The 25,873-nt window shown below is 36.8% G+C and overlaps 1 protein-coding gene across 1 annotated transcript in view; it reads left to right on the plus strand.

Moving 5' to 3' along the window:
- Positions 1–25,873, plus strand: part of CD2AP (CD2 associated protein) — a 75,452-nt gene that overhangs the window by 44,292 nt on the left and 5,287 nt on the right. The window contains exons 5-15 of the mRNA XM_083828255.1: positions 2,425–2,545; positions 4,200–4,384; positions 7,552–7,660; positions 10,988–11,079; positions 11,822–11,926; positions 13,448–13,484; positions 13,871–13,930; positions 15,648–15,807; positions 17,973–18,115; positions 24,790–24,905; positions 25,666–25,755. Of these exons, the coding sequence (XP_083684381.1) occupies positions 2,425–2,545; positions 4,200–4,384; positions 7,552–7,660; positions 10,988–11,079; positions 11,822–11,926; positions 13,448–13,484; positions 13,871–13,930; positions 15,648–15,807; positions 17,973–18,115; positions 24,790–24,905; positions 25,666–25,755 (1,218 nt within the window). The remainder of the gene's footprint in view (positions 1–2,424; positions 2,546–4,199; positions 4,385–7,551; positions 7,661–10,987; positions 11,080–11,821; positions 11,927–13,447; positions 13,485–13,870; positions 13,931–15,647; positions 15,808–17,972; positions 18,116–24,789; positions 24,906–25,665; positions 25,756–25,873) is intronic.

The raw sequence follows: 25,873 nt of genomic DNA on the forward strand, positions 1-25,873 counted from the left end.
TTAAAAGTGGAGGTCATGGCTTCAGAAGATAAATGACTAATTTTGAAGAGAGCAGGTTACAAGGTTCAGCAGCAGGGAAGAAGGCCTTTGTGCTACGTGGTTGAATCATCAGGGCCTTTTGTTTACAGAACTTGTGGGTTATGCATACAGGATACACAGAGTGCACATAACTGTATAATTTCTCTAAACCTTTTGTTTCTCCTTCATATCTTTTTCCATATTCCTGTCAGATGCAGAACTAAATACCAGTTCAAAAAATGCTTTTTTTTAAATAGTATTGTATTTGTATTGCATAATCTAAGTTCATGAGGCTCAACAACTGATTTTTTTTTTTTATAGTTCAGACTGGTAAAAGTGTTCGTTTCAGTCATTTTTTCCCCCTTTGCTCAGAAGTCTGAGTGTTCATCTTTTTATAGCAGCAACTAGATGGAATTCAAAAAAAGTACTGATGCTGTACCAGAGCTGTATCTCCCTCTTGTGGAAATTGTATCCTGTAGTAGGGTTTTGAAATGGAAGATGTCCTGAAATTGTCATCATTAGTGTTAGCATTCAGAAATACACAGTTGCTCTTCACCAAGCCACATAGAACCTTTTTATTTTCTTCATCTGTTCTTTAATGTCGATTAAAGATGCATTCGCTGGTAACACTGGCTTGTATGTCATCACTTTTTTAAGGACAGCATGGTGAGGAGACTGACATATGCTCAGAAAACGTTTAATCTATTCCAGCTTGTCTCTGAACTGGCATTGCTTTGCCTTGCAAGTCTGTAAAGTGCTTTGCTGACCTTTTCTCATGGCAGAAAATAAAGGGATGCTTCAATCTCTTTCTGTATCACAAGCATGAAAAGACCCTTTCTCATGGCTCTTTGGTAGTATGTGTGATTCAGAGCATCTTAATTTTAGTTTTTTTGTCATGTATTATGTAAAGCATGAGGTGCTGGAGCCTGATCAGCATCTGTCAGGAATCTATGCTTGAAATTTGATTTGCTGGACCAGTCTCCATATTTAAACCATCCACAACGAAGCTATATTTGATAGCTAGGATGTCTTTAAAAAGAAAAACGTTTTTTTCCACTGCCTGTCTGTCTCTGTAGCTGCCAGGCTTTGCATGCGTTCTGCCTGCCTGGAGGTAAGCTAGGGTTTAAAAATTATGTCTGTGTGTCAGGCGTAGTGTCCTACAAAGCAAGGCTATAAAAAGATTACGTAAACAGCTGCTGTTTTATTCTGTTGCTTTTTTTTCTGTTCTAAAAACAGCTTTCCACCTTAAAGCAGAAAAATTTCAAAATATTTCATTTCAGTTGATTTTGTCTCAATTTTAAATATTGCTCATTGGGCAAATTACCTTCACATCATTCCAGATATCTTCAAATATGTTCATAAAAAAAAAACAAAAAACAAAAAACAAAACCCACTATTATTCAGTCTTCTGACATCGTATTTTTACACCATCACCTACGTGCGCCCAGCTTTTCCCTGTGTTTTGAATAGTGTCGTATTCCCAATGAGCCTTTCATTAAATATTTTAGAGTGAATAACACCAGGCATCCAAGCACTTAACAGAGCATCACAGAGTCCTTAAAACAAACCTGAACGGCTTTATTTCTAGTACAAAAGTGAGTTGGTTTGTGAATAGCAAAGCTAACAATTTATCATCCAACAGACTTGTACCCTTAGGACCACAAAACTCAGGCATCTTGGCTACCTTCGTTGGTCAGCCAGCTCAGATGGGAAAGTTTCCATATCTTCTAGCTGACCTAGAGCTAGGCATCTGCTCTTCCGCCAGCTGTTTCCTGACAGAAGGAATGGATAACAGACTCATGGAAAACTAAGCTGTGATGTCCCTAAGGACTTTTCTCTTTTCTACTCAACGTCATCTGTAGAAATTATCTTTGATCAGAAGACACCAGTTTCAAAATTGGTTGAAGTTGGTCAATAGATACAGGACTAATGGAAGTGTGACTGGTGGAAACCGGACAGGACAGTTTGGCAACAACAGATTGCCTTAGAAAGCTAGGCTGAAAATTGTCTTTATTTCATAAACAAGTTAATATTTTCTTCTATTAAATAGCTGATGCTTGTTATTCCCTCTGCTCTTGAGAAAGTTGATGGACGTTTTGCTGCTCTTGGTTAAGTGGCATAAGACTTAATGTTCTGGGATCATTGCTGTGGAGGTGGAAGTGACAATAAATGATTTTCTTGTTCTTTTTGCCTACTGTTTCCATGTCTTTGGTAGTTTCTTTAAAGGGAAACTGTTCATTTGAGCTTTCGCAAAATTGTTCGTAGAGTTTTAAAAATGAATTCAATAGATATAAACTTTTTAAATTTCTTAAATTGCTTAGATTGCTGTATTTAAATGTTGCAACAGGTGTTGTATTTTAGTTTCCTTTTTGCTTAATTAGTAACGTGCAAAATACTTCTGTACAGGTAGAAGAAGGCTGGTGGAGTGGAACACTAAATGGCAAGTCAGGGCTGTTTCCTTCTAACTTTGTGAAAGAATTGGAATCGACGGATGATGGAGAAACACAGGACGCTCTGGATGACGCAGGTGGTATTCTGTTTTGTTGTAAGCACTTAGCAAAATCATTTTAAATCTCATAATTTGGAACATTGTGGTTGTACTACCATCTTATTATATTTGATTCTAAGAATAAAATATTTTTCATGTGCTGTCTAACAAATACTAAAATGGACACTAGATCAAACATATATTCCTTGGGTTGTTTTTAAGGCAGTTTTTAAATTTAGCCACTCCTTTGTGGCTCTGGCTGTGTAGCTAAGACAGAAGTAGACTGTAGCTGAACAGGAGTTTAAATGCTGAGGGGTTCCAGGCAGGTTCATGTTTTACAGGCAATTATTTAGTCTGTTGCCTTGAAACTGTATTTCTGAGGTCTTATGTTTTTGAAGACTTGTTTGAAGACTGGGGAACTTTGATATGATATTGCTGAAATGGGAGCATTCTCTGGGAGCAGTGCCCTGAAGGGAGTTAGTCAGTGCTTAAAGAAGTCTATTGTAATATTCAAGGCTAAAAAGCTTCTTTAAATTTTTTTCAGTAATGTGCGTCCACATTTGCAAGATGTTCTGTAGAAATTGTTCCTACTAAGGGTTTGCTCAGAGATGGGAAAGAAAAAAATAATTGTTTTTTTTGTAAATTCTGGAAATAATTTCAGTAGTGTAAGCCAAGAGTTGTTTGATTTGAGCAGTCCCAAATATTTCAACAGCTGTTTAGAGTTCAGTTTTGCTGATATTAATGGTATCTGGTGAGATGAGTGTATAAATGGGTATGCGTCCATCTTATTTCAGGAATACTGAGATCCAGAGAGACTGAACAACAGTAATCTGAAGTGATTGTATTTTCTGTCAGTATCTAACAAGTTATGATTTTCAGCAGCACCACCACCCACCCTCCTGCCTGAGGGTTATATTTAATGCTCACTACTTTCACAGTCAAGGTCTCAAGTATCTGCTATATTTCTTTACTCCTGAGAACAAGTAAATTCTCTGTTCACTGAACTGTGGTCTTCTGTAATTTTCTCGTCAATGAAATTTGTAGCTATCCGTTTAGAGAACTAAAAGGAAAACAACTGAGCGAAGAGTAATATAGTTCAGAAACTGAAGTAGCAACACAACTTCACAGTTTTACCAAAACAAATAAATTCACAAGAAACTGTTTTCAGGTATTTTTTGGTACTTTGAGCCATAGGAAAACTTCACTTGATGCCTTGAGAGACACCAATCTCTGCTGCTGCACCACAGTTTTCTTTGTTGTGGCTGTTGAAACAAGTGAACTCATTTTGGGGTCATGATGGCCCTTTATTGATTATAGCCTTTGGCAGCTATAGCTCTGCTGCATGTGACAAGCTTTTAAATGTTGGACAAAACCCATGGCTTTATACTACTTAAGCAGTGCTTCATAAAATCTAATGTAGAACATGATGCTGATGATAACAGACTGTGGAGCCTGGATGATGTTTGAAATGGCAAGAAATACTAATGATCTAATGACTTAGTTGCCGGAGTGTTGTTTCAAATGATCTTATGTTAACCATACAGCTAGAACAAAATGGGAGGTATTGTAGCTGCAATAAGCCGTTTGTAAGAGCAATGCACTCAGCTCTGTCTCTTCCATTTTTTTTTCCTCTGAAGAGCAAAGAAATAATTTCAGCTATTAAAACAACTGTTTTTTTTCTTTTCACTTTCAGAGTCTGTTTTCAGTGGTCCTACCTCACCTGTGGCTTCTCCAGGGAACGGAGCTGAACCTGGATCTGGACCAGCACAGCCAAAGAAAATACGAGGTGTTGGGTTTGGAGATATCTTTAAAGAAGGCTCGGTTAAACTTAAGACAAGATTATCCAGTGGTGAACCAGAAGATAAAAAGCAAGATAAAGTATGTAGGGGTTCATGTTGTTATTCTGGGGTTTCCTGTATTTAAAAAAGAAAGTGTGGAAACTGAAAACATAATCTTATAGATGCTGGCAGCTTATAAAATTTGTCAGTGTTGTTCAGTAATCAGGCTGTAATCATCTCATCGGATACCAAAGACAAGGCAAGAAGAGGGTCTTGCCTATAAAACAAAGCAAAACCCCTCAAACGTCTTTCACAGTAAGTTATCTACCATGGATGCCAAAATGTCTAGTCAAATGCTTTGACTTTTTTTTCTTTAAAAGAGGGAAAATCAATCTAACATGAAAATTGTCCTTTCAAAAGCCAGGGGGTTTAAGATATAGTAGGATACATACCTACTGTAGTTTCTGGCAGTTCTTTTTTCTGTAACAGACTTTGTATCTAATCTGGGGCAGGACTGTTGAGTCTAGTTGAGTGTAGCCTTTAAATCAAGGAATATTTTGGGTTTTGCTTTTTTTTTTTTTTCCCTTCGTGTTTTGGTGGATGTTGAGATTGCTGTACTGGATGTCAGGCTTCATTACTAATGGGAATGTCCTTCAGTGAATGCTGCCAAGCTCTTGGCTTCAGTGGTGTCTCCATAACCTGCAGATTGTACAAGCCTAAAAAGTACCATTTAACAGTTTTGCATCCTCTTTTGTTCTCCCCTTTTGTTTGAGTGAATGGTGAAAGGGGTACTCTTGTTCTCCAAATCTAACTTAAAAGTTAGGAGGTATTAGAGAGCATCACGTTATTTACTTACTTTAATTTGGTTCTGGTGTGATCTGAACTCAAGGAAGCTCTTACCCCTCATAAGTACAGCAGCAAGGCATTTATCTTGAAATTATGCATAGTGTATACCAAGAACCTTTGTATGTCTTTCCAGTTTTTGACAGCTGAGGTAATTCAGTGTTTCAGTTTTTTATAGAATAGATCGATTCAAGAAAGCTTTTCAATCTTTGTCCAAATTATTTTTTTTGGGGGGGGGGGCTGTGGTTACGACTGTTTTTGGAAAAGGCAATTCTGACTGATTTGTTTTCCTCTGCCTGTCCAGAAGTAATTGTGCTGGTGCAGGGCAAAAAGTGACATGAGGGCAGGAAGGAGTGAGTCCTCAGGAAGAGCGCAGGGACAGACACTTCTTTTAATGTGTTGGTTCTCCCCCACCCCAGTAGCAAAGCTGAGAGATGCTTATCCAACTGTAGATGTTGTGTGCATCCTTTTTTTTTTTTTCCTGATTTGATCAAAACTTCAGATGAATCAGAAAACCAAAATTATCAAAGTGTTGTTGTTTGTAGCTGGGGTATTGATTGTAAAGTCCCAGGGAGGGCACATGCGTTTCCCTCTGTTCTCTCCAGGTTTATCCCTCAGTGCAGGAGTCCATGGGAGCCACTGCATCTTTGTGTCAATGCTGTCAGAGGAGGCTTTCAGGAGCTAGCTTTCTTCAATTTGCCTTCTTGTTATGAGATTGTTTGTTCAAAGGCATGCTTCCCCACTTTCCCTCTTATAACTTGGGAGTGGTAGGATCCTGTCTAAAATGTATTGAGTTGATAGGAAGTCTGCTCAGTCATTTCGAACTGTTCTTTGTGCACAAATACTAAGATATGTTGGCACTGTATTTTGTTTGTTGGCTAGCCTGCTAAGTTGTTGTAGGCAGCTTCTCAGCAAGATGGGAAATGAAGTGAGAAAACAAGCTTCTCATAGTTTGAAGACAATGAAATAAACAGTTGAGGTTTGCATTTAATATTCCACTTGTGCTTATTGCCAAAGTCATCCCAAAGGCAGATAGGCTTAGAGAACAACATGAAGATCCCTATGGAGAAAATTCTTATGAAGGTTTTGCTAAAACAGATAGTTTCTTCAGATATGGGCTCAACTCACTTCAGATTTAAATGGAGGGATGCTGGAAGGGCATTCTCCATCCTTAAGCTGGTAAAGAAATAAAAACTGTCCTCAGGAAGCTCTAGAGCAGAGAGGGCTTTTTTTTTCCCTCTGGGAATTCAAGGACTGCTCAGCACAGGAAGACTGAGCACTTAGACTCGTGAGCAATTCAAATGTTTATTTGCTTTTGTAAGATAGATTTCAGTCAGCTCCAGCATCCTGCATGGGTTCAGGTTATTTATACCCTGCCTGCGTAAACTTCCTCTCGCACTTCTAATTGCATCTTTTTTTGGAAGGAGAGAATGTAGAAAACTTTCCATACCGGACTTCTTTAATCTCCTAGGTGGGTTATTTTAGTGCTTCCTTTATGTAGCGTTCTGGAGTGAGTTAAATTGCATATGCACTCTGAGAACATCCCAAATGACCATAGCTTCCTCTATGGTATGTTAGAGGTACCAAACACCAGCCCACAGACACCATCCGTTCTTAAAGAGACTAAGGCTGGTTTCTGTGGCATCAGCAGGTCTGCGAAGTCTAGTTGTAAAGGGAAATGAACAGAATAAGTAAAAGCAACGGGATTTTTCTCGTCAGTAACACTGCTAGGGTTGCTCAGGTAAGCACTGACTAACGTTTGTAGCTCTTATGACTGCGAAGAAATGAATGCAGCTGAAGCTGTCTCAGTCTTCCTGACAGCTCAATAAATGTCTTGAAATGAAAACTGGAGCAATTATTTTGGTTAATGTTAACTCTGTATACCACTTGTGATGCCTCCATGGTTTTTTTGGTGCAGGAGAAAGTGTCTGGTGAGCAAGTGTCTGTTTGGGTTCTGTTCTGTTTGAATCGCCAAGAGCAAAGAGAAGCTGGGACAGGCTTTCACATGCTTTTATGTTTGCCTAAGTAATGAAAAACTGATTACCTCTTCAGCTGAGATGGTTTATGGTCACTGAATATTCCTGTGTTATTCCAGTGCTGGGTAAATATGGTCAGAGTTACTTTCAGCAGAGCTGTTAAATGACCACTTCTGTGCCAGAGAAGGCAATTTCAGGGTAATGGAACAGTAACGCTTGGGAAGATTGAAATACGATTGCAAAAATTGAGCTGGACGTTGCCAGATATAAAGCTGTGTGCTTCGTCTTTAGTCACAAAATTTTTGTTGTGGTGGCCATAATGAAGTAACTACAGTAAGTTAAGTGCTTAAAAAAAATTCAGTGAATCTCTTGGAGATGATAATTTCACATCATCTCAGCTACTGAAAACACAATTTTCTGTTAACAAAGTTCTCTTTCCTTTCTGTAGTCCTCACCTCACCATCCCCCTGGAGCAAAGCCAATCCATTTTCCTTGCGTAACAAAAATGGAAAACTCGTCAGAAGGAACAAAATCAGAAGGTGAAAGTAAACCAAAAGGTAAGGCTAATGGAAATATGCTTCTGTTGCTTGATAATCCTCTGTGGAGAAGTATTTGGTTGTCAAAACTGATTTGTTTTCCCCTTGTTGGTATTATACTTCTGTGTACACTGCTTTTTGTGCATAATGTTCTTTATCTTTGAGGAGTTATTCAAATGCAAAAGTGTCTGAAAGAGTTTTTGTTTGCATTTCAGTCAGAAATCAATTGTAGGGTTGTCTCCCAGAAGCAAATAAGGCAGGGGTATTAAGTTTGTGTTAATTCGTGTTGATGTGCTTAAATTGGCTTTCATTCTGCCTGGCTTTTAGTGGTCAGCTGGAAATCTGTTGTTGCAGAGCAGCCCCCCAGCTCAGTTTCTGTTCCTGATAGGAATGATGCTGTATTTCATCTGGAGTTGCTCGTGTGCATGCTGTCCATGGTTGTATGCTGGGTTTCTTGCATCAGAAAGTTACTGTTCTCTTGAAATCTGTTCTCCAGGTAGCCTGGTTCCACTTATAGTAATAAAAAAGAACAAAAAAAAGATTATTTTTTTTCTCTGACAGTTTATGACTTTAACTACTAAATTGCCTGGCTTTATCTAGAGAGATTTTTTTTAAAGCCAACTCAAAACTTCTTTTGGGAGTGCCAACCCCATAAAAAAATTAACTGATGTGTGGACAGCTCATTTTGCCTAGTTCCAGAAACAATGCTTTTTCAGCTCCTGTATTAGAATTTCAAGTGTACTTTTCTTGTATGCAGAAATCACTTATTTTGGCATAAATGGGTTATTTTACATGGAGTGCGTTCTGCATTTGCAGAATTACGAAAACTTCAACAAACAGCTGGCTTTTTGCCTGTCTGTAGGGGTTGTGTAATCTAGCAGAACAGAGCACTTGGAATGGTGGGTTTGTTAGCCAAAGCCCTGATTTGGCTGTAGCTATAACAGCAAATAGGGCATCTGTGCCACTTGAGCCATACGTTGCTTTATTTCATTGGATAGATGTATGCATGGCCGTCTTTAGAAAATAGCTGATTCCAGTTTAGGAGTGTTTAATGTAGTGGGGTAAGAGTAGTTAATACTTAAGTTCTGCCATTCCAAAGCATATATCGAAATAAGTTTGTGTATGATGCTTGGAAATCGATGCTTACTTGAACTTTATCCTGATTTTGAGGTCTATTAGAGGTTTTAGTAAATTAAAATTTTCAGCTTTTAAACTGTTCCAGTGCTATTGCTGGAAGTGCTTTTCTTGCAGAGCCAGCAAGACAGTGTGCAGCCTGGAGCATTGCGAAATTTGGCTTGTCTTAAACTTTGCATAAAAATTAACCCAAGTCTGTCTGAAAAATCTGAGTATTCAATACCAAACATTTAAAGCATTCAGTATGTATCTCCTTTCATAATTTCAAGTGCTTTTCATGCTAAAAGTATAGAAATTGGGCTAATCTAGTTAGCCATGCTGAGTTTCTGCTCCCCAGATAAATACATCTGAAAGGAAATTAAGTTTGGTAGATATAAAATTGTAGGAGATTATTAGTAGTTAATACCTATAGAAATCATTTTAAAGTATCTTGTAACTTTTGAAAGAGCTAGGTTTTGGTTTTCTTTCTTAATGTTTTTATTTTAATATAGACTGCACTGTTTATGAATCCTCAGTTTTGAAAGAGTTTAAAATAATCTGTGTTCAGTATGTTAACAAATAAATAGAGGTCTCCTAAAATATTTAGGCTTGTGTTCCTTATTTTGGCTTGCCTCAGCTATTTCTGGGAAGCTTGTTTTGGCCTCCGGTGCAAATATTTAAAAAATATTTTGTTTAAAAAATAAAATAGAAATCACTATTTGGCCTCTCCTTCCCCCATTATGTTAGAGGACATCATCTGTGATTCCTGCTACTGCACGGTCACCCCCGAGTCCTTGGAAAGGATAAAATTTAGTAAATGTTTTAATAAGAGGTAGTTCAAAGTTCAGATTTATTACTTTGTAAGCACCGTATGAAAGTGTTAGAAAGTGAAGCTGGACTTCTTTATCTTAATGACTTAGAGAATATCAGGCTCACAAAGTAAGATGGTGAAGTGGCAAATTGTATGTGCCCTTAATGTAGGTGGGTAGATTTTTTGGGTGGAGCTGCCTCCAGGATGGGCAGATGGATACAGTCTGCGGGGTGCAGCACTTGCTGTCTCCTCTCTTCCTAGCAGCTGGTGCAGAGGAAAGTCTTTCCTGATGTGGTTTTTGTGTGCCGTGGGACTTGGTGTATCCAGGGCAGGAGAAGTGCATGGGGAAGGAAAGGAACAAAGGCGTGTGTAGTTCAGCTGTGCTGACCGACTCCCAGCAGTGAGGAAATGCGTGCCTTGTTACAGAATCGGGATGTATACAGGAGATGGCTTAATGCTGTGCTGCCCTCCGAGCAGGGGTTTCTGCAGCTGCTCACCTGTGTGTGTTGTCCAAGTCCTGGTATGTTGTGGCAGCATGATGGAGTCCTTTCTATTTTCTTTGGCTTCCTTGATCTATCAGATACAGAAACCTGGCCTTTTTAGCTGCTAAATAAATTTTAGGTGTGCTGTGTTTAAAAAAGATGTGAGAAATGCTTTCCAATTAAGACTTCTACACTAACATATTTTGGCCTTTCTCATGTTGTTTTTATTCTAGCGTGGGAAAGGAAAACAAATTCTCCATCTTTTTCAACTGAAACAATTCTCACAATTTTAAATGGATTAGTTATTGCCTGTACCAAATAGGAAGAAAGGAATTATTCTTTCTGCTTTTACAGAAGAGGCTGTGACTGTCAGTTAGTCATTCATTTGAGCTGTGGTTTCAGGTGGTTATAGCCAAGGACTTCCTTTGCTTCAATTACTTGTTTTCATTGCAGAATTTCAGCAAATGTGCTGCTCGGGTATTTGAAGTTCCTGTAACTATAAGTCACCGTGAAACAATTGTGTATATTAAATTAGGCTTATTATAAAAATCTCATATAAACTCGCAATAAAAATCATGAATCACTCTTTGGTCTAAAGCAGCAGAACTGAATATATGAGGCAGTGGGGATTAGATATGTTAGATAAGCTGTTACAATTTTAAGTGAGCAGTCTGCTGTGGATAAAAATATTTTAGGGCATTATCTCCTGACTCCATGAAGATTTATTTCCCTTGCTCTGTAAATATTGCTATGAACTTGATTTTCTCATGATGTGAATGACATAGTGAACGCTTTGTAACGCAGTGTCAGGTGGCTGGTCCAGAAGGGAAGGATGATTATAGTATTAATTTCTGAGCTCTCCTTTTGGATAGCACAAGTAAGCTTTTATGTACTTTACTACCCATGGTATGCAAGTGTAGTAATTATGCTGTGTCGTTCCAGCCAAGGAATATTGCAGGACAGTATTTCCCTATGAAGGCACAAATGATGAACTGAGTTTTAAAGAAGGCGAGATTATTCAAATTATCACTAAGGTGAGATGTTCAGTCCGCTTGGAACATTTGTAGCTTTTGTAAGTTATGCACAGGTAAGTAGAATATAGACAGGAGAGTTTACTGGGTTGACAAAAATATTTGCTAAAATATTTAAATGATTTAGTATGTTAATACACATACTTCTGTTACAGACAAACTAAAGTTTCTATCCAGTTAGATCATGTGATGGATTTCTATGATACAGAATTAATTCTTTGTTTTTTTCCTTATGTCTTAACTTGGTTATTTTTTCCTCAGAAGTGTATTTTCTCTTACTTCATGCTTTTCAGACTAGTGAGCCTGATCAGTCACATCAGAATCACTTTCATTTAGTAGAATTGTGTTATTCCAACTACAGAAAGTATTTACTGAATGTGTTTCTGGTTGAGGAAGCTGAGAACATTAAATCTAGTGGAGGAAGTTGCGAACATTAAATATTGTGCATTGGATCATAGTTGGTTTTATGTATTTCTCTCCCATTTGCAGATGTTAGCCTTGTATAAATGAGGAAATATAATTTCATATCCTGTATTTTAGAAAACAAAGTGACCAAACCTAGTCTGATCTTTAGCTCTTTCCCCTTGCAAAGGTAGCTAAAGTATTCTTCTAAGGAATGGAATAGTTTTGGAAAAACAGTTATATTGTGAGAAACAGCTACAGGAACAGCACTTTCAGTCTATCTGGGAAAAAATTCTGGGAAAAAAAGTAAAGATTAATTGAAATATCTTACTGTTTGTTTTAGGATACTGGAGAGCCAGGCTGGTGGAGAGGAGAACTCAATGGTAAAGAAGGAGTCTTCCCTGATAATTTTGCTGTTCAAATACAAGAACATGATAAAGACTTCCCTGTAAGTTCCTATGTATTTCACCTAGTGTCACAAAAATGAATTGACAGAAATGCAAGGAATAAAAGACTTCAGCACATACTGCTTCTTAAAATATTAATACAATTGTCAGCTTTTAACTCTGTCTTGATAACCAAGAAGAAAGATCTAAAGGTTAAACTTTTTTAAATATTTAATTGAAACCTGCCTTTTCAGATTAACCGTAATTAATGAGGATGATTAGGTCACATAGAAAAAGATATAGTTCCGATAATGTGGTGATGTGTGTAACTGGTGACTGAATTAAACCCTAAACCTTTTGAAAGGAGGCAAGCAGTGAGTCCTGTTCCGTCTGTAGTCCTGTAAGTAAATATAAGAACAAAATGCTGATGACCCCTGTGGGACCGACTGGGATTTTTCTGTTGTTAGGACTTGGCAGTAGGTTGCAGTGTGTAATCTTTGGATGGGATTTAGAAATAGCTTTTTTTCTCTCTATTGTCTCTTGTGTTGACTTAAAGAAATCCATATTTTCATGTGGTACTACTTGTTCTTGTAATTCTTAATCCATGTTTTGACAAGATTAGTATGATGTTTTGGTTCTGACAAGTTTGTGTAGCAAAGATGGTCAAGTTAACACATGTACTCTAGTGGCAGTGTGTTGGACTGAGCCCATACAACTTCAGCAACGTTTTTATAAACATCTGTGGGTTAGTAGGTTTTTGTGACCATTTTATTAGTGAGCATTGTCCTTGGTACAACCACAAAGATGGGTGTCCTAGAGCATTTTCATTACTTGGACTCTGAGGGTGAGGTGGTTTGAGATGTGTGCTTTGAAGTAAGCCAGAACTCCATGATGGGGGAAATTCAAACTCATTTTTAACAGTTCTAGGAAAGTAATAAGAAAGTGGCTGCCTCATAGAGTTGTCTTATTTTCAATGTACAACCTGTGACAAATATTGTGTAAGTTTTTAATGGCTAGAGTAGTTCACTCATCTTTCTCCGCTTCAATATAAGATGAAGAAACTCAGACCAATGTTTTTTGTATAAATGAAGTGTTTGTTGCAAAGTTAAATAGCTTCATGATATTTAGTTTAGAATCCTTGTTCAGTGAAAGTGATCTTTTTTTAATTGAAATGTTTACATGATTACTTTTTGATACTTCTGTTGTACTAACAAAGATTGAGGTTTACTTACTGAAACTGAAATTAAAATGGGTGTGACTGGAGCAATTCCTTGAACTAGAAAAGATGTAATTCTTAAATTTTGTTTGCACCTCTACTGCTTATGCTTGCTGCTGAAATGCTGATCTGAGATTTGAAGAAACCTTGCATTTTGTTCATGTTTTTGTAGTGGGTTGGCTGGGAAATATCAGATGCATTCTTCCAGTTCTATGTCTCTTTGTTTCCTGTCTGTGTGAATTGATTGCCTCCTTTATGAAATGCTTTGAAATGAGCTATAAATAAGCTGGACACTACCCTATGCAAAAGAGAAGGCAAATATGTTTGTGTTTTGATAATCTGTTTTGTTTATGTTCTTATTTTACAGAAGCCGAAGAAACCTCCACCTCCAGTAAAAAGTCCAGGTATGTAAGATATGCCTGCTGATAGGTGTCTGAGGAAGTATTGAACTTCAGAAACAGTGCATGTCTTCAAAAAAATAAAAGTAAAATTCAGAAGTAGCTTTGTATTTCCTAGCAATGCAGCCGCCCTTAGTTAGAGGTTACTTTTTTATGCCTTATGTATTTTGCTGCTGCTATATATTTTCCCAGATTATGATGGAGACTACTTTGGACACATTTTAATACGGGCTTACAGTTTGCTGGGCTCAAATAAATGTTTATAAATGGCATTACACTCCTCGCAAAGGAAAAAAAATACAAACACAAATTGTTGTATATCATATTTTTAGATAGTGACTATGATAATTAAAGCTCTTTCAGAAATACCTATGATTTGGTTTTACACACAGCTCCTAAACCTGAATTGCCAACTGGAGAGAAGAAATTCCCTTTGAGGTCTGAAGAAAAAGGTGAGACCCGTTTACTTTATAGTGAATTTCAGAATATATTCCTAAAAGTAAGTTAAGAAGTTTAGCTGCTCTACGTAATAGGTACCATGCTTAGGAACATGAAAGCTTCTGAAAAATTAAGTGTGATAAAGAACAGTCCTTTTCTGTGGTAGAAGAAATAATGCAGGAAAACTTTCTCTTGTATTCTGTTGAAGGTCAGGCTGAATAATTAATTATATGTGGTCTCTTCTGGCCTTAACAGTTACTTATTTAGATAGCAGTAGTGTTTTACTAGAAAAAATGGCCATCTATCAGTGCAGTGTTTTACTGGTGAACGATAACCTTGTTGTTACTAGCAATCAAACTGATTAAGTAAGAAATTTTAATATAATTATTTTTTTAATTCAATAATTGAGCAGCTCTAATCTCAACCTATCCAAGCATGTAATTTTTTATACATATTAATCTTGCCTTTAATTGCAATCAAAAATTGACTGATCAAAAGGTAAAAGCAATGCTCCTATAACTATTTCTGTATTTACAGTGAAGGGCACTTGTTGATATCATGTAGTAATTTTGTCCAATATCAGTGGCTAAGGCTGGTATTTTTATTACATTTACTCTGCACTCGTTTTGAGTCAACCCTTATTTCATTGTGTTATAAAAGCCAAAAAAGTGCCATGCCATTTTGTATAGCAGAAATGGCTGATTTCTGGCCTCATCAGGAATCTTGGCCTTTAGTATTACCTTCATCCACTTAACTGTGGACAGTTTTTATATTCAGATTTTGAGTGGGAGCAATTGAAGAGAAACCTGACTGATGATAATTCAGGAATACAATCTGATGGCAGCATTTTTTGTCCTACTTATGAACTTGCAACTTCTTACAAATAAAAATGCATGATTCTTGAATTCTTTTTGCACTAAAATGTAGGCAACTGATCTTCAGTAACACTACCACTGAGCATTTAAGAATTGAAATCTTATATATAGGATCAGTAGACAGGAGAAGCGAGCCCCGTGAACAGGGTGTTTTACACAGGATAGTCAGCACCACCAAGCGGCAAAATCATGTACTGTCCTGCTACTTCAGAGCTGTATTTATTCATTTTTTAACACCGTATTAAGAAAGACTGCAAAGGAACGCCAACTACTTTGTTTTGGTTTTGTGTGCACGTCCTAACATTCAAAGGTCCCAAAGCAAGAATACGATTCCGTCCTGGATGATGCTTTTTTGTTGAAACCTCTATGATCTGTTTTTCAGAGTATTCCTGGGAAAGAAAATCAGGATTTCCCCATTTTACAGTGGGGGAGGTGACACACAAGGGTTGCTGAACTTCTCCAAAGGCAGTTAGCCATATACAGGCAGTATTTAAAACAAAAGCCCCCTGACTTTTTGAAAGGAGTTATGGTGAATTCACAGTAAGGGCAAAGCAGTAGCAGTACAGAGAGATTCTTGTTTGTTAGGTGTTACTTGCAGTGCAATAACGTCAATCCAGAATTTCTTACTAGTATTTAATGTCAATAGAAAGAACTTCCGTTTGCTTTAATGTAATGTTTTTTAAGTTCAGTTAAATAGCTTGTATGTTTTGATAATGTATCGCTTAACATACCTATTTTTCACTGTTATCTGAACTTCAGAGAAAGTGTTTCTGACAGCAGTTGCTTTCTAATTGATTAGCATTGAAGGAAACCTAGACAATGTGTTTTTTAATGTTTTGGTGACTTACTTTATCAGATGAAAAAGGAGCTTTGGATCAGAAGCCTTTGAAGCCACAAGCTCCTCAAGTACCACCCAAGAAGCCCATTCCTCCAAGCAAGACTAACAGCTTTTTGAGAGCAGGGTTTCAGCACCCAAAACGTCCAGAAAAACCTGCTTTGCCATCATCTGCATCCAAGTCAGTATACCTGTAATCGTATTTAACAAATATTTTATATGGCTTGTTTTTCTATCTTCCTTCATGACTGAGGTGGGAAAAGACGTGTGTTTGAAAGGCAAAGAGGATATAAGGATAAGCTTTGCACTGCACCTACCAGTTTTTCTTTTCTTCAGGTATTATCAATATGAACTTAAAACTTCCTAATTCTTTAAGATGCTGAATCCATTTCGGAGAAAGTATTACAGGGTAACCATAAAGCAGATTAAGTTATGAGTCTAGTCTGCTTTGCTTTAAACCTGCCCCCAAAATGAAGAAGTTCTAGTTAAAGTAGCAATATGGTATAAAAGAATCTCTGGATGTTGTACTTGAGAAAAATGTTATTGTGTTGGAAAAGATTTGAGTAGAGTCAAAGTTCAGTGTTTCAGAGTAAACCAGAAGAAGAGGAAGAGTTGAGCATAGTTAGTATCCATGCTAAAGGTGCTCAGCGTGGCTCATGTCCTCTTTCATGGGGAAGAAAACACTTCGTGCAGAAACTGGAGGTGGTTCTTGGATCTGTCTCGAGTATTCTCAGTTGAGTTTACTGGACAAGTAGGAAAAAGGATAGCAAGCAGTTGCTCACTGTTAGGTTCAGTTCTCTAAAGTTCTTTCTTTCTCACAAGTGTGAAATTTTTTTAGTGTTTCACCAACTTTGCATCAATACAATCCCTCCTTGTACCCAACCCATGGTGCGGTTTCCCTCCTTTCTGCCTCCATCCAACAGTTTGCCAGATTCTTACCAACAACTGCAGATCCATGTTGACAAGTAACTGTCCCTGTGGGATGTTCAGCTGACTTGAAAGAACCACGAGAAAGTGAGATCATGATGAACTTGGCCTTCTACCAATAAAAGAGCAGACAGCTGCTACCTCAAAGAGCTTGCACCATAAATACCTGCAAATATACAGGGTGGCATCAAACATTCTTTGAGTTTTATCTTTTTCCTCCAGCAAGTCCTGTATATCGTGAGCCAACAGGAGTAAAGGGAGAAAACAGGAGGGCAGTGAGGAAAGGTGCAGACTTTGGAGGGTTGACCTTCAACAGCCAGCTACCAGAGGGCAATCTAGGCAGCTGTCTCTCATCACACCCTGCACAGCCCTGGAAACTTTGGGTGCTTGACTGGAGAGTTAGACTGTTGCAGTTTTCTTTCTGGTTAGGTTTCCAGTTTGTAATCATGTTTTATCACTTGACATCTTGGAATGTTTCCCATGTAGAGATTTTCTGATCTTTAACCAAAACAGTGTTCTCCCTCCCGCATAGTTAAGGATATGAAGGGGTATGTGTGTGCAGCTAAAACAGAGGCTGTAGTAAACTGTGGTCCTTTAATAATTGCAAACTTTAAAAATATAGAGGGTTTTTAAAATAGGTTTAAACGTCTGAAAGTTTAACATTGCTCTAGGGAGATTAGGCTGTTAGCGCTTTTTCTGCTGTAATGAATTTTGAAAAAAGAATATGGGCGATGAGTTTATGAAAGGGACACACTGAAGCTGACAACTGGTCTGTCTACATACTGTGTCTTTTTACAGTGACAAACGATGGCACAAATTGTAAGGGAAAAGGTCATCTCTTCGTTTTTTTTGGTCCTTGAATGATGTGACTAGGCATGAAGGATGCATGGTAGAAGCACAGCCAGACATACCAGACGTACAAGACACTTTATCCTGTACCCAGAAAAAAATCATTTGTTCTTGATAACTTTTTTCTTTACAGAACAATTTTGATGTGAAGGAATCTGAGTATTTGTTTCTGAATATTTCAGGAGAGATTACGGAAGGTGCTATTCAGCTATCTTGTTTTCTCTTGCAGTGAAGTGTGATATTTTAGGTTAAGTGCCAAAATATGCTCTGTAGTAAATGCACTAAAAATTTTGGATACTTTTCCAAGGGGATTGTACATGTCTGACAGCTCTACAAAAGCTGCAACAAATGAGCTGACTTTTATAATACTAGAATTTCTCTCTGAAAAACTTTTAAGCAAGGATTTAAAAAACAGTAAAAGCTGTTTCTGGGGGGGGGGGGTGTCTTTTTCCTTTTAATTCTTATTCTTGATGTGTTTTGTTTTTTGGTAAACTATTTAATGTTAATATGCAAACTGTTTAATGTTACTATGTATTACTAGGTATATTTTTGCCACTTTTCTTGTTACAGATCTAACGGAGAAGTCGTTTCTCTTCGACCAAAATCTGAAATTGAGCCAGTAGCAAAACCCAAGTTAGACTCTGAACAGTTACCACTTAGACCAAAATCAGTAGAGGTAGATTCACTTGTGGTAAAGAGCTCTCGAGAATCAGGTAAGAAAAGAACAAAAAATTTTTTCTGGGTCTTTCTGTTCGGATTGTGGTATTTTACAGGGTTAGAATAAGGTCTTTAATTTACACAAAATAGCACAGTGTAATTATGCCTGTTGAGTAGAAAATATATAATTTTTTTTAAGAGTAGCTGTAGGTAGCTCAGGGTAAGAGTTAGCAAATGGTGTACAGGTGCCAGTAGGGTATTTGGAAGTGGTTAAGCTCAGTGTTATAATAGCTGATAGGAAGGAACATAGGTAATGGCTTGTTCTTCCAATTTGAAAGCATGTTTTTTTTGCTATCACTTTTATCTTGCGTTTTTATGAAATTGTTTCCCTTACCAACTGGTTCTGTTCTTCTGCTCTTGCATTTTAGGTAACTTTTGCATTTTTAGCTAACTTGCCTATTTTCAGTAATGCCATTAACTTCAGCATTCTGTAATTAAATTCATAGCTACAATAGATTACACCTTTATCATACCTTACGTTTGGGCCCGAGTGGTATATTCTATGTTTGAATTTCATATTTACGGTTTTGTGTAATGCATCTTGAACCAAATCTGGTATCTTTTTAAATCTAAATTTATCTAGTAAAAACATTGATAGCAGTTAGAGTACCAACATTAATAATTCACATAGCCTGATCGTAATATAGTTGTATCATGTCCTTTTCTGACAGTACAACTGATTTCTCTCATCTGTGTCCATCTTGTGCAGAGTGTCTGCTGTGGGCATAATTTTTTTAAGCTCTGAATTGTTTTGATTGTGTGATTAGGCACTGCGGAAGAAGCTTTATTGTATTGTACCTGCAGTGTATGGCTCGTATATCTCAATACAACCTTTCTTATCAAAAAAAAAAAAGGTTTTATTAATAATACATTTTGAAATTTTAGTGTAAGCTGATCTTCTAAGGACAATTACGATATCCAGGATGTAGAATAGCTTGACCTAAATGATAATTAAGTTCACCCATGAAATAAATCATTCATCAAACAAATGAAGCAATTTATGAATAGGAAGGAGTTTTTCTGACTTGTTCATTAAGACTCGTGGCATTTAAAATATGTTTCCAAGCTGAAGTGCTCTGTATGAGGAAAGGCTAATTCAAGTATGCTTTTAATTGCTATGGGTTGACCCCACATGAATAATGATTAATGATGTATTAATTAAAACATATTTCATTAATTAAAAATGAAGCTATATTTTCCTGAGCCACAGAAAGTTGGATTTCAGTGTGTATGTATGGTTTATATATACATATATATATATCAGTATTACCACTGAATGTTCTCTAAAGTATTTATAAGGTCCTTTGTTTATTCCCTAGTCAAACATACAAATATTATGCTATACCTTGTTTTAGAGGTTTTTAATTGGCAGTTTAATTACTGCCTCTGTCATTCAAACATGGAGTTTGAGTGAGGGTATAGAGGAAACACTTTCAGGCCACAGTAAGCTTTGAGATGAAAGATTGATGCCTCACCTAGCCTTAAAAACATAAGCTTTGTCCTGTTGCTCAGAGGTTTAGCCCTAGGGTTATGCTAGCTGTATTACCATGTTGCACAGTACGATTTATCCCCAGGAGAAAGCTCTGTGAAAAAAGATGGAATGTCTTTTTTCACCAGGTGCAATTATCTTAACACCTTTAATAACCGGATTGGCAATGTAGTAGCTGTCATGCTAGGTATTCATATATAGAAAAGCAAAATTTTTTTTACAGATTTTTTTTTAAAAAAAGGGGTGGGGGGCAAAACAAAACACAAAACTATTTGATCTTATTTGCTGACATAAGGTTTTACAAGCTCAAAGAGAAATTTAATATTTAAATGCCTAGATAGAAGAGGAAAAAAAAAAAAAAAAACACAGCATACAGTGGCTGACAGAACGTAGCCTGTCATTTGCAGTCATCAGCACTGTTTCTAATAATCTGAGAAGTTTAAATCCAAAACGGGTTAATTCCAGATCTGGGAGAAATGACAGTGAATGTTAAAGGCTTTACTATCAGACTAGCTTGCAGCATTTAGCAAGGATGGAAGACAGAATCTTTCAAAACCCAGAGATGCTGGGGAGAGTTTGCACCAGTCCTGTGGCAGACTCTGTGCAGACTCTGATATTCTGGCAAGGGATTACTTGCAGAGCAGCAAGTAACAGGGCTTGCTTGTGTGATTACTGGTGAAGTTTATCTGAAGTAGTGATAATTCCCTGCAATTTGTATGTTCTAGGAAAGACCTACAGATATGTTCAGTTTGCTTGAAGCAGATGGGTGAGGTCTGTTGCACTCCTTGGTTGGTGCAGAGCGAGCACAGGAGGTTCGGGCAGCCCACCTGGGGATGCAGCACAGGCAAAGTCAAGGAGCTGCTATTTGAGGAAAGTTTCAAAAGTAAAACCACCCTTGTTTAAAAATGATCTGCTTAAGTTGGTTTAGGTTTTACTGCTCTTGTGAAAAGGGACTAAGCTCCTGTCAGTAAAACATAAGGAACCTCATGCTTTGTCTCTGCATCCGCTCTGCTGCTAAAGACATAATACTCAATGCAGCAGCTAATGGCATGCAAAGCTCTGAAGGTATTTGGGATATTAAATTTAAGACTTCTAGTTCTTGTAAGATTAAACAGATATTAAAATATGGGGGAAAACATATGGCTGGCGTTGGCAATTTTGGATATTGTTGAAGATGTAGAAGTTACTAACAGGCTTTCTTTTTCATCTGAAATGGATGAATTTTTAGTAGACCAGTTTTTTAAGTATGTTTTTTTTGCAGGTTAGTTTGACAATGAAGTTTGTTCGGTCACTTCAAATTTAGGTTAAGGAGTAGCTGTAGATATTCTCTATATTTAGGAGAGGAGGGAACATGTGGGGGGAAAAAAAAGACAATAAAAAGACAACAAATAACCTAGGTTCCAACCATCAGATAGGAAGGGACAAATACTCTAAAATATCTGAAACGTTGATCATGTTGAAATTCCTTCTCTTGAAGCATAATTTCAAAAATTGCATAAATGTTTCTTTGTTTTATTAGAATTGACATTCTGTAAAAGACCTAAAGCTGTAATACTTGCATGCTGAACATTTAAAGCGATTCTGTTTCTTCTACAAATGTTTCTTTTTCCTGCTTTGTAAAAATAATTTTTTTGTTCAGAATCTTTTTCTAGACATTCCTCTCCTTGACTTTTCTTTCCAGATTTTGTTTCCTATCCTGTTTGCCATGTTTCCCTTCTTACGTGTCAGGAAATTACCCTACCCTTCTCCATTTTGGTAAGATAACAATCTATAAGGAAATCCAAATGCTTTATGCCATACACATAGCCTCTTCTTAACTTCATAAGCATAATTTTCAGTTGCAGTTATTTGGGTTTCAATTTAAAATGCTTTTTTGTTTATTTGAATGCTTGTTTTCCTTAGCCGTTAAACAAGAAGTTACTTTAAATATATTTTACAATTAGGAGCGTGTACAGGTAGGGAAGGAACAAAAAAGACAAAAAAAAACCCAACACAACCAAAACCACACCCTTTTCTCAGTTTAGCTACTGATAAGCCAAGCATAGTATTTATAGTATGATGTATTCAATATTTATAGCACTTAGATTTAGGTTGAATGTCTTTATCTTTCTGTGCGCACACACATTATGTTACCGTGAACTTTTTTGGCACTGAATTCTCTAGTGTTGGCTATTTATTATTGTGAGTCTTGTAAAATAGCATTTATGAAAGTTACATATTTGGCAAATAAATGCTTAATTATAGCAAATATTTTATCGTTGCTTGACTTCAAACTTCAATATTTTAAAGCTTACATCTTTCCCCGAAGTTTTGCGGTTCAATCTCTGCAGAATGAGTAATAGGAAAAAGGTCTGCCAGCTTTTTCACTCTGCAGATTAACATGAGGTCTTGTCTTCTGAAATACTGGGTACATTTCGCTTGTACTGTGGGTTTTTAAATCCCAGCGAGATGAGGTATATGAACCCCTTCAGCTTTGCTTCTTTTTGTGAAGGCTTTTTAAGAGAAACTGATACGAACACACTAAAACATTCACAAATTTTAACAAAGCCTCTCACCTAACTATATCTCTTAAAGCTCCTAACAATTCTATAATGTGTTTATCCAGGTTAAGCTTGCAGAAGAGATGTTTCTAGTAGTCTGTCCTAAGTAACTGTTCCAGGTTAGCTTATCTTCCTCATGAAAAACTTGTTCTATCTCAGCCTTAAAATAACTTCTGGACTCAAATTATCTCCAGATGTATGGTATTGCTCTTCTATCACAGTGAGGGGGTTCCCTGTAATGATTATTTGCGACTGTCCTTAATAAAGTTAATTCACTGAAGTGGGTGTAAATTGTGAAATTGTGGTGTGTTTCATCAGTATCCATATTGGTTTCAGTGGGGCCAAGATTTCTCCTAAGATACCTAGGAAAGTTGTTTTAAAAAGATAATAATAAACAGTCACCCGCTTCCACCCCTTATGGCTGTAATGTACTGGTAATATTTTAGGGCTGAGCTGTTGAGTGAGGTGTACCAGTTTCTATTGGTAAAAGCTACTTAAGGGGTCAGGGAAACCAGGCTTTTGTGCCATCCCACTATATTTTAAATCATAAACTGCTACAGCCTTGAATTTTATCTATGTGCTCAAGCTCTGTGAAGTTCTGGAGGTACGTGTTACCCTTAAGGTGTCAGTTACTGATGTTTACTTTGCTCATGGAGACAGGGCTAGCATTGCAATTGTAATAGTAATTCAATTTATGATTCTTATTTAAATTTTTGTTGTTCCTGCAGAAGGAGGATCACAGAAATGCAAAAATTGTTGTGATGGGGGAGGAAATATGTCTGAATTTTTCCTGCCTTCTTGTTAGCTTTACATTAAATACCTAACCAACATACGTCAAAATGTGAATCAGGACTTTGGTTAGTGCTCTGAGCTTACTGAAGATTGAGTAAAAAACATTAATATACACTCCTAGATCACTGCTGCATGATTTCTAACAAGCTAAATGCTTTATTGGCAAAGACTGTAAGATAAATACCCTTAATAGTCATTTCCCCGTCATCCTCTCTTCCGTCAGCCCCTTGCCATTCATCACTCTTCTGTTTCTTCCTACTTTGTTCTTCCCTGCTTTTTGTTAAATTGCAAATATGGTTACATATTTATGAAAGACCATCTTTACATTTTCTTTAATAAAATTGAAAAGCAGCAAAACTGATTGGTAACTGATAGTGTTGCAAATGCTTGTATTTCAACACGGCAACAGATAATGAAGTACGTAAGTCCAGATAGCTTTGAAAGATGTGAATATTTTAAGGACTTAAAAGACAGTATTGTACAGTAGTAGACATTAAAATTAGTTAAAACTTTCAGTAGAAAGCTTCTACTGAATTTATTCCTACAGGTATAAATTAACTTTGACAATGAATGAATAAAACTTGAATTAATCAGATGATTTTAATTCATATTAACTTTGAAGTGGTATGAATGGTCTGGCCCAGTATTCCTATGGCTTTTTCCTATACTGACCTCTTGCTGTAGTGTCAAAATGAGTGAGAAAGTAGGGAAAGAAGTGTTATGGTTTCTGCTTGATAAATCATGATGCAATGTAAAACTGAGAGGTTGCAAAACAAACAAACAAAACCAACAAACCAAACCCCCCAAGTTTGAATGTTACTTCTGGTGTCCATAGTAATGCTTTCTGGCATTTTAGTTAAACATTTAGAGTCTAAAGAACAAATTAATGATTTTGTGTTGTAAAACCGTATGTAATATCCGTAATCTTATGTCACTGCTTAAATAAGAGAAATAAATAAATTACATTGTATAACTGTTGGCAGGTAAGTATTTTTTTTTTTTTTTTTGTGATAAGAAACCCAGTCGTTAACTAGATGAATTACTGATGTTCTGCTCTACACATTAATAGATTTTTCATAAGGTTGTATCTTCGCATGGGGTGTAAAGAATTTCTACTGATCAGGGGTCATAAGGAGGAAATATTTTGTGGAATAAAGCAACACTTCATCTAGGAGGGTTTACCTAGATCTAAGAGCATAAAGAGAATAATCAGCAAAGAGATCAGTGTGCCTTAAAGTATGCAAATAGGGTTCTAAATTCTAAAATGTTTTATTATAGACTTGATGCAGTCATGTATTTTCTGCAGACAAAAAGTATTGCATATGAAAAACTGCACTGTACAAAAATATTTGCGGTTAATGTATTGTTAACATACATAAACCTCTGGACACACTTTACCATATTTATTTTTCTCTCAGTTGGTAAACTTGGATTTTGATGTTTTTCATGAGTTGAGCAGTAAAAAAAAAAAGCCGTTTTCAACTATTTAAGACAGCAAATCTCAAAAATGATTTTAAGTCGTCTCAGAAAACAGTTAAAGATGCATTTTTTCTCCAAACACACTAGGTCTCTTTTATGCTGCCATGTTGACACCACTTCTGTTGAGAACTTGAATTCAAGTGCTAGTTGAATCAAGTCGTAGTTTTTTCAAGGGGGAAGATGTGACTTCCCAGATGGGTCAAAGTCATGTAGTTTTACATGGCTTGTTGTCGTATATGCTGAAAAATCTTTGAAACACTAAGAATTCTGAAAATTACTATTTTTATTCCTTTTTATGAAAAAAAATGATAAAAAGGATCATAGCAAAACCTTCTGGTTTTGATGGTGGTCTGTTTTCATCTTTCCCTAGATCTATTAAGCTTTGATGACGTAATAGCTACCTCAGATAATCTATCACACCCTACTGCAAGTCGACCCAAGATGCCTGGTAGAAGGCTGCCTGCACGTTTCAGTGGTGGTATTTCTGTGAGTATATCGGTGTGTTTTTTTGCAGATGTGAACTAAGAACTAAATTCCCAGGAAACAGAGTTGCACTCAGAAGCAGTCTTATGAACCATTTATCAGAGAGTGAAATGCAAAATGCCCAGAGGTTCAGTTTGTATAGGTTATCTATAGGGATATCTGTTTGCAAGTAGAAGAAAGTGTACATAAGAAAAACAACACAACTGTGTTGCAGCCAAGGGAGTCTTCCTGCTCTGTGTGGTATTACTGTGATAAATCCCCAAATCTTCCAGTAGCACCAATCATATACTAATGGTATGTAGTCTTTCACTTCAACAAAGTTGTAATTTAATGTTACGTTTTGGGAAGTGATCATATGTGCCAAGGCATGAGACAGAACAAGGTAGTGCAGAATCCTTCTTTATTTTACATATAAATATATTTATATGTGTATAAATATATAATCATGTGTTTTATAGTTCAGTCATGTCAGCTACTATATACTGTTACTGCCTTGTATTATGGAGGTACCTACAGGTTCCCAAAAGCATCAAGTATTTAAGTACTGTAGAGATGATGGCAAATCCTGCCCAAACTTCCTATCTGATTTAAATTCAGATAAATGAATATCATAGGGAAGGAAAGTTCTGAGTAGCAAGGAAAGAAACCCGTAGTTTCAGTTCAAGCTTTTATCTATCACGTTTTTAGAAATATGTAACTTTTTTTCTTCCTTGTTCTGAAAACCCTTTTTGTTTTTGGTATTTTTGAATTGTTTATTTACCAGTTAAGTGAAAATGACGGTGCAGAAAAAAAACTGAAGGTGCAGAAGGAAGAAGAAGAAAGTGCCAAACCAAAGCCAGTTGAAACGAAAAAGGTATGTCACCAAGGAGCTGGGTACCAGGCAGCTAGTTTTCTGTTCATCTTGCTTGTATTTCCAGTTTAGATTGATGCAACCATCTAAATACAACTGATTGTATTTAAATGCAAGTGAG

The sequence above is a fragment of the Anser anser genome (assembly GCF_964211835.1).
Source record: "Anser anser genome assembly, chromosome: 3".
NCBI lineage: Eukaryota > Metazoa > Chordata > Aves > Anseriformes > Anatidae > Anser > Anser anser.